The sequence below is a fragment of the Eurypyga helias genome, unplaced genomic scaffold (assembly GCF_000690775.1).
Source record: "Eurypyga helias isolate BGI_N326 unplaced genomic scaffold, ASM69077v1 scaffold20985, whole genome shotgun sequence".
Taxonomy (NCBI): domain Eukaryota; kingdom Metazoa; phylum Chordata; class Aves; order Eurypygiformes; family Eurypygidae; genus Eurypyga; species Eurypyga helias.
The window spans coordinates 3,304-12,586 of NW_010252296.1; the positions used below are offsets into that span (position 1 = coordinate 3,304).

The 9,283-nt window shown below is 50.9% G+C and overlaps 1 protein-coding gene across 1 annotated transcript; it reads left to right on the top strand.

Moving 5' to 3' along the window:
- Window positions 1–1,485: 1,485 nt before the first annotated feature.
- On the top strand, window positions 1,486–8,986 carry LOC104510168 (cyclin-dependent kinase-like 1; the record flags this gene model as incomplete). Its single annotated transcript, XM_010152333.1, has 6 exons — window positions 1,486–1,639; window positions 3,928–4,000; window positions 5,710–5,800; window positions 6,497–6,697; window positions 8,336–8,418; window positions 8,930–8,986. Coding segments are annotated over 6 exons (659 nt in total), but the record flags the coding sequence as incomplete, so codon positions are not given.
- Between the last annotated feature and the right edge of the window lie 297 nt (window positions 8,987–9,283).

The window sequence follows — 9,283 nt, forward strand, 5'->3', positions numbered from 1 at the left end:
CCCTCCTGCTAGTGACAGGCTGGCAATGCAGTGTGGTGGGGGTGTTGTACGGAGGTTACTCCAGTGCAGGGTTAACCCCAGGATTCAAGTCGCTGGTTTCAGTGCTCCTTCACCTTGGGGTAACTGGGTGTTTCCCCAAATAGCTGCAGTCCTCAGCTCGGGCCCGTTGCAGGCTTGACTCTCCGCTCCCCTCTCCTTTGCAGGCTTTCCCAGGTTGGACGTTTCCCCAGTGGGACGTTAGAAGACGGAGTTAGCATGACTCCTAGGCAGTGCCCTTTCCAGCCTCCTTGCTTACAAAGGTGTTTGTTCTAAAGCCTTGGCCAGGCAAAGCCTCTGTGGATATGAGTCCCTGCAAGCAGAGGGGATGGTGCCCTGAGTCATCTGAAAAGATATAATATTCCTCAGCTGGGTCTGACTTCTCTTTGTTTCCTTTTCCACACGCTGGGTTGTGCCCCTTGGTTCAAGCCCTCTCCCAGCCCTCCCCCATAATTTGGGCAAGAGAATGGGAAACGAGAAGCTCCGGTAATGTTCACCCTCACGTTGTGTAAGGTGCATTTGAATAACCCTGCTCTGCTCAGTCTCTACGTGTGGGAAGAAGCTGTCCGAGGGAGAGGAAGCCCTGGAATGAGCCCGTGACGTGAGAGGAAGAAGCAGCAATAAAAATTCTCCAAATTAACCCGTCGCGATTCTGGCAATAAGCTGGTGTAGCTGAGGCCATGTGCTTTGCTTACACTTATCAGAGGAGGTCTTGGTTTCTCCTAAATCATAGACTCACAGAATGGTTTGGGGTGGAAGGGAACTTAAAGATCATCCAGTTCCAACCCCCCTGCCATGGGCAGGGCACCCTTCCACTAGACCAGGTTGCTCCAAGCCTCATCCAGCCTGGCCTTGGACACTCCCAGGGATGGGGCATCCACAGCTTCTCTGGGCAACCTGTCCCAGTGCCTCCCCACCCTCTCCAGGAAGAATTCCTTCCTGGTGTCCAATCTCAATCTCCATCTTTCAGTTTAAACCCGTTACCCCTTGTCCTGTCACTACAGGCCCTTGCAAAAAGTCCCCCCCAGCTTCCTTGTAGCTCCCCCCAGGTACTGGAAGGCTGCAGTACTTATGTTTGTTTAGGCCATGGTAAGGGCCTGCGAGTGGTCCTTACTGTGTGTGATTTCCCAAGCTGTTCTCCCGGGAAGCTGCGTTTCACTGCAGTGCGGTCAGAGGCTGGAGACGTACAGTGAGAGGCGCTGCCGGAGTAGTTGTGGGCACCATGATGAATTCTTCATCTGTGAGCATCTCTCCGAAGAGGCGCTCACTGAAGCCAAGCTGACTTGTTGCCTACAGTCAGTTCCTAAAATCACTACACCGCAGGCTGAGCTGTAGCTGAGCTCCGTCACATTGTGCTGTGCTTGTAGAAAAGCTTTCGGCCTGAGGAATTGAGACCCTTGTGGGCAAAAGCACTGTGTGTCCCCTCTTTTACCCCTCTCCCTCCCGCAGTAACTGACCAGTCCATCCGCTCTGTCTTACAGCAACTGAAACATCCCAACCTGGTGAACCTGCTGGAAGTGTTCAGGAGGAAGCGGAGGCTGCATCTGGTCTTTGAATACTGCGACCACACCGTTCTCCATGAGCTGGACAAGCACCCCCGGGGGTGAGTGGCCTATCTCACCAGGAGCTTTGAGCCACAGAGTCAGGGGGTGTCCACGTCATTGCTGCTCAGCAGTTTTCAGAGGAATTTGATTAATTCCAGGAGAGGGTTCTCAGCCCAGTGCCCAGTTACCGTGGTTTAGCCATGACACCCACAGAATGGCGTGTAAGCCCACGTGCACTCCTGTACAGTGCTGCTCACCCGGGAGACCGGAGCGCTGAGCCTGGGCGCGGGGGTGATTTTGGCTGGCTCAGCAGCAGCAAACCCAAGTGACTTCAGCGTGTCTTGTGTCTTGCTGTGCAGTTTTGGCTGCTGGGTGTGGGCAGGAGACACGCAGCCCCCCTTCCTGCTGCCCCCCAGCTGGGTTGCACGTCACTGTGGGAAGTTGCAGGCACTGAGGCAACGTCACCGAGCACCCAAAACATAGTCTGTAGTGATGTCACTGGTGACCTGTACAACAGACCCGTGGCTCGCAGCGCTCCGGCATGCTGCTGTGCTAAGGCACATGTGTCAGCTGGCAGGCGTTTGCCGGAGCTGTGCCTGCACCTCTCTGCACAGCTTCAGGTCAGATACACCTTGAAACAGGCACATGCACGGAGTGTGAGCTCCACGGGCAGGAAGAACATTCTCCAGGAGAGGGTTTGTTCTTTAGACGCGTCATAAATGACACTCCCACTAAATACATTGTCCCTAATTATTCACAGTGACTTGGTGCTGTGGAAACGCTAAGCAGAAGTTCATAAATCATTTTACAGGCCTGGAGGTAAATTAATTGCCTGCAGGAGACTAATTGGGGGTTGAGTAAACAAGAGCCCGTTACTTCCTTTCTCCCTGATGTGGAGCTGCAGAAGGAGAATGGAGTGTGTTGGTAGCAGATCGCGCCACGAGCTGGTGAGCAGCTTTCACCCCAGTTTGAACCTGTTCACCTGGAATCTGAGGAGAGGATGGACAACCCACTTTGAAGGAAAAACTTCACGTTTGCCTTCTGTTCACCAGAACAACTCCGGTGTGAGCGAACGCGGAATGCCTGGTCACATAGTTTGCCTTTGATCTTTGCTACAGCAGATGGTCAAGTCTTTTGTGGTCAGGATTAAGATGGGTGGGCACACGCCTCTTTGCACCATGTTTCCAGGATATTTGATCAACTTCATGCCCTTGTCAGGCTGTCAGTGCAGCACTCTCCTCTTTCTAGGATGTTTCTGCAAGGAAACCCTAGCATTGCAGCTGCAGTGTCAGCTCAAGACCTTCGGCGCTGACAGCAAAAGGTACCCTAAAGAAAAGGCAGGCTTCCTACAGATTGTTTTGGTTTGTGAGGGTTTTTTTATGATGAATCAGGAGCTTTTCAGCATTAAACACATGAAATAAGATTGGATTTGAGCTAGAAAGTGCCAAGACTGCCACCTCTGCCTTTCCTGGGGTTGTTCAGGAATATTACAGACAGCCAAGGAAGTTTAAGAACTGTTGCACAGTCACTGAAAGAGAGGACCTTTATCAGAGGGTTTGTTTTCTGAAGTGTTTGCCAGCAGTTGGAGGGAAGGGGAGGAGATGCAAACCGAAGTGGAGCTTTATACTCTTGTAGGAACATCCTTCCCTGTCTCGTTTGCTCCCCTCTGGACAATCAATGACATAAGTGCTGCATTTATACCACGGACACACCACTACCTCCAACTCTGAGCAGTTGTGGAGGCAGAACTGCCTGCTGGCATTCCAGGAGGATTGCCTGAAAGCGTGGATACTAAGCACAGCCGCAGGACAGGGTTTGACACAGACTTGCATGCGCCGATGCGTGGTCACCAGTTGGCAGGCCTCATGCTGGCTGTGACAGTGGTACCAGACACTCTGGCATGCTCTTAGCTGCCGTAAATCCTTGTGCCTTGTTGCGCTGACTGGATTTGGAAGTGGTGGTGACATTCTCTTTGACGGTGCTGTGAGGCTTGGAGGGTGACCTCGCAGGGGAGCGTTGCTTTGTGCAGGGAGGAGCAGGCAGAGCTCAGCCCCAGCTCTGAAACACGGGAAGAGACACAGTCTCAACCACCAGCAGCCCAGCGTGACTGGTTTCCTGCAGTGGAGGATCGACAAACTGAGGGTCATTACGTATTCCTTGTAGCTTATTTATAGCAAGAAAATGCAACTAGTGGGTTTTTTCTGAGTTTTCTGACTTGGTCCCTGGCCAGGTTTTGCTGAGAGATCCCTGTACAATGTGAGCACTCAAAGGCCTCCTCTTCCTTTTTCCTGTAATAGTGAAGTTATTTCTAATGGCCAAAACAAAAATGTGCTGTTTTTTAAAACAGGGTGCCAGAGCATCTAGTGAAGAGCATAACCTGGCAGACCCTCCAAGCTGTGAACTTCTGCCATAAGCACAACGTAAGTCCCCGGAACAGCACTAACGCTCGCTCTAACCTGGATTCGGAGGAGACGGAGATTCAGTTGCCCTTTTCCCGATTATATGAGCTTTCATGGGATGGAGCCAGACAGAAGTTCCTGTTTTCAACAAGCAGCATATATCTGAAATATTCATGTAGACCTGCAGCAGTTGTATTTACTATCATACAGGTCCCCTGGGTTTGCTGTCAAGGAATGATCTGCACTTAGATGAGCTTCCCAGCTGAACAGGAATATATCTTTGTATCTTCCCTGTGCTGTGCATGAGAACTGACGTTTGACACGAGCAAACTGCTACTGATTTCCCACAAGGTCCTTCTGTTGATAGTCATAGGCATTGAATCGTGCTGCCAGTTAAAGGGTTTCGAAAATTAGATAGAGTAAACCAGTTTTAGAACTCCTCCTCTGCTTTCTGGAGGGAAATGTGCATGGCAGATATTCTGTAGAAAGCAGAAGGGTGGCTTTAAGAAGCAGGGAAGGAAAGGAGCCTTTTGGACAAGTTCGTTAGGCAAACTTAGCTGTAATTGTCTTTGTTTTTGTTTATCTGCCAATATTTGAGATTAAAGAGTCGGGCAGGAGATCGCTTTAGAATGGATGCTTTGTCTTTGCTGGGAGAATTATGTCCAGTTGAACCACAGGAACTTGGCCATAGGTCTGTGCTGCTTCCAGGATTTGTTGTTTTTCTTCTTTTTTTCTATCTTCCCACTCTGAAAGATGTAGTGAAGTTTTAAAGCCAAGGGAACAATGAGATGCTGCAGTCTGGCCTGCTGTAGATCACAGGTAATGAGGGTTGATGCAGCTGTCCTGTTTGGAGCTCCATGGCAGTGGTTTAACAAGCAGCATTTCAGTCCTCGGGAGGAGACACCATAATTTACCACCAGCGTAGCAAGGAAAAGTCCGCGGTGTTTGTGCTGAGGTGATGGCAGGGGAGGGACAGCAGGCCCTGGTGAATTCAGTCGAGCCACCTTTCACGCTTCGGCAGAAGCAATGAAGGTCTCTGCATGTTTGATCAGCAGAAACTCTTTCACAAGCCCAAATTCAGTTTTCTTAACCTGCAGCAGGCAAGGTGACTTCTCAAGAGTCCCCGAATTGCTGACGTTGGAAGGGGCCTCTGGAGATCATCCAGTCCAGCCTTCCCACTCAAGCTGGGTCAGCTGGAGCAGGCTGCTCAGAGACGTCTCCGGTCAGGGTTTGAGTGTCTCCAAGGATGGAGGTTCCACAGACTCCCTGGGCAACACATTCGGGTGTTTGGCCACCTTCACAGTAAAAAAACCCAATTGCTTATGTTTAAGTGGAATTTCCCATGTGTTCAATTTGCTGAATTAGGCCACAACGTGTGTGGCTGAATTAGGAGGTTCAGTGGTGCCCAGCGACAAGACAAGGGGCAGCGGGCACAAACTGGAATGCAGGAAATTCCATCTCAGCCTGAGGAAAAGCTTCTCTGAGTGTGCCAGAGCACTGTAACGTGCTCCCCTGAGGGGGTGGGGAGTCTCCTTCTCCCGAGACATTCAAAACCCGCCTGGATGTGTCCCTGTCCAACCTGCTGCAGGGGACCCTGCTTTGGCAGGGGAGTTGGACCAGGTGATCTTCGAAGGTCCCTTCCAATCCCCGCTGTTCTGTGATGCTGTGATTTATCTGTGATTGATCAGGTTAAATGCTTGCTTCTAACCTTGGGTTTTTTCTGATTCCAGTGCATCCACCGAGATGTAAAGCCAGAAAACATCCTGATAACAAAGCACTCAGTCATCAAACTTTGTGACTTCGGATTTGCTCGCATACTGAGTGAGTGCCAACTGGCTGCTTACACAGATGATTAACCCGTGAGAGCTCCAGTGAAGTGCAGGATCAGGCTTTCAGACACCAGTAAAGACTCACTTGTCTTTGTCTGATGCACATGTAAAACATCCTATGAAAGGCTGGCATGTTTTCCTAGAGCAGCTCTGCTAAAGGCTGGGTAGGGATCCCCAGACCAGCACAGAGGGAGCTAGCCTAGACACCGTGATGCCAAGTGCCTCTAAACAAACAGCTGAACTGCTGGTGGTGCTGGAGCTGGCGGATGGAAGTCGGCCTTGGGCATCATGGAGCTGCCCAGCAGTTGCTCATGCAATGCTGGAGGCACAGCTGGACATCCCTGGCAGGAGGCGCTGCCTCTGCAAACAGCGGCTTCACATTTTCCTTTGTAATAAACCCCTAATCTGTTTTGGTTTTTTTAGCTCTTGTTCAGACAAATCACGTGGGCTTTGAGAACTGACCCTGCTGTGGAGCTCTGCATATTTTCATTTCCAGAAAAATATGGGCTTCATTTTTGCCAAATCCTAAGAGTTTCCAAAGTTGGGTTCTGCTAGTGGCCACTGACTCATCCTGTTGCTGTAGCTATTGCCTGCCCAGGAGGTGCCCCAGCATGTGTCTGGGCAGCTTGTCTGCATCATTCTGATCCCGCATTCCTGTTTGTTTCTCTCCTTCCTGACCCCAACCTAGCTGGTCCGAGTGATTATTACACAGACTACGTGGCTACCAGGTGGTACCGCTCTCCGGAGTTACTCGTGGGAGACACGCAGTACGGCCCTCCCGTGGACGTGTGGGCGATAGGCTGTGTCTTTGCAGAGCTGCTCTCCGGGGTTCCCCTGTGGCCTGGCAAGTCTGACGTCGACCAGCTGTACCTCATCCGCAGAACCCTGGGTAAGTGTCTCTTCTGCTCCTGTCAGAGCCTTGGTCTCCCCGATGCCCCGCGGGAGGCACAGGAACGCCCGCCTCTGCCGCTGCCATTCCACATCTTCAGCTGTCCCCACACAGAAAAGAATGAGGTGCCTGCACCAGAAAAGACCAGGAATGTTGTGTAAAGATTTCAAAGATCCAGGTGTTTTCCAGGTTCTGGTACCAAGCAAAGGGTACCTCTAGATAACGAGTAGTCGGATTTAGTTCATCACCGCTTCGGAGGTCTCTGTAACATTGCCAGGGCCTGTGTGCTTGGGAAAGGGAGCATGAACATTGGGGTTTGTCTGCTCCACTTGTTTGTCTTTACTCACCAGGGAATTTAAGGAGCCACGCTGGATTTGGAACAGAGGGTACATAAAAGAGCCATTATCTGTGTAACGCTTACATTCACCCAGTCTCATTGATTCTCTTGGATCTTGGTGTGGAACGTCTGATTTCTTGGGTGGAAAGGAACAACTCCCCTGCTTTTAATTTGTTGGAATGAACTGGGAATTGTCATTTTCACTGAGCAGTTTATGAAACTATAAAGGTGACTAATGGCTTTTAACAGAGAAGCTCCTTAGCTAGAGAAATAGTTTGACGTCAATTTTTTCATCCTCCAGCATACACTCATACTAGGGTGAGGTAAGTCAGAATTTGTTTTGAATGATAGGGTTTCAGCCAGAAGAAATTCCCTTTTGATCCGAGTGATGGACTGAGGCAGTGTTTATGGAGAAAAGCTCCTTGGTCCAACCTGTGTAACAGCGGTGCTTTGGCTATTGCACTGGCTCTCTTGGTACAGATGCAACTTCAACGTTTGGCTTGCTTTGAGCTTCCAAAAAGGGCCTTGAAGCTGCACTGGGGAAAGGCTACAGCACATCCCTCTCGGTGCTGCGTTTCAGCGCTTTTCTCTACGACGTCCTCAGGAGCCTGCAAAAAAGGGTTTCAGCCAGTAGTGGTTAAATGTTCACGAAGCTGGGACACTTGTGGTTAGCCTGTCCCCTTCCAGCAGTCAGGGAAGAGGCGACTGTTTATGCAGACAGGCTGCCTCTTGGGAACCCTTTTCCTCTGAAAATGCTGAAGCACAGCGTTCGCCTGGAGAGCAGAGCCCCCCACTCGCCCCCCTCGCACAGAGCACACCACCCAGGCGTGCCCACGCTGCCCTGCAGCCCCCTCCAAAACAAACAGCAGCTCCTGCCACTTCCTCATCAGAGGCCAAGTCCATCTCGTCTGATGTGAGCAGGGGGGTTGGCTGCTGATCTCCTCCCGTCTGCCGTCCTGGGAAGGATCCCTGGGTGAAGCCAAGTGCTGTGGCCAGCGCAGTGGAGATGCTGGCACAGGACGGAGGTGTTTGTGCAGCTTGGGGTCTCGCCCACCTCGTTCCCTGGCGGTGTTCCCTCGTTCCCTTCTTGCTAGCGCAATCCGAATGTGCACTCCATGATAGGATCTGGGTGTTTGTTCATAAAAACCACTCTGCTGCACAGCACAGTGTTGTGTCGGCTCACTTGATAGTGCTCCACATCTTTAAATGTTCCCTCGGGCGTGTCAGCCTTGGTAGAGAATATAAGCTTCTAAAATCAGCAAATTAACACAACTTTGTGGTTTTTTTATTCTTGGTCAAAGGGGATCTGATTCCCAGGCACCAGCAAGTGTTCAGCACCAACCAGTTCTTCAGCGGGGTAAGAATTCCAGACCCAGAGAGCATGGTAAGAACTCCCTCCTTCCCTTGAGCCTTGCGCTAACCAGCATCTCTCTGCAGTGCTAAGGAGACGTGGCGTTTGGGCCGAGAAACCTTCCTGCTGCTTTTTCCCCAGGGTCACGTGCCCTCTGCTTTGGAAGTAGAGCTAGAAAAGTGCAGCTTGACGTACAGCTGGGCTGCACAGCCATTTTTTCCTTATCCAAAAGCTTTGCCCTCTACATTGCCACTGTAACACTAGAATATTATTTGGAGGTGGCAGAACCCCTCTCATGCCGTTTTAACCGATACCCTGTGTAAAACCATGTGTAAAATGCTTCCTCGCTGCTCCTTCTCCCCACTTCTGGCGGCACAGGAGCCCACCTGCCCATCCTCAGGGATGTCAGGCCGCTCTCCTCCAAGCACACGAAGTGACAGATGCGTTTTGTGAGGGGCCGGTCATGTTGCTGTGGAAAGCTGGTTCTCTGTACCCTGAAGAATGAAAAGCTTGCTAATGTCCTGCTTTTTTTTCCCCCTTCCAGGAACCATTAGAAATGAAGTTCCCTAACATTTCATACTCTGCTTTAGCTCTCATGAAGGTAAGAAACCTACAGGTGGTGGAGCTCTGCACTGAGGCTGAGCAGATGCAGCCTGCTTTGCTTATCAACTGGTCAACGGTTTGAGAGTTGGCTCTGAATTACCAGAGATTCCTGAAAAAACAGAGCTGGAGGAGGTTTGGAGAGGACTTTTTAATCCACTCTTCTATAATCCGCTCATCGTTACCATGGAAAACATTATGCCCTTAGTAAGACGCAGTGATGGAAACTGCGAGGAGGGAGTTGGGAAGAAGGAGGCGGATAGCACTAGCTACGCTGATGTGCTGGATTCAGCCAGGA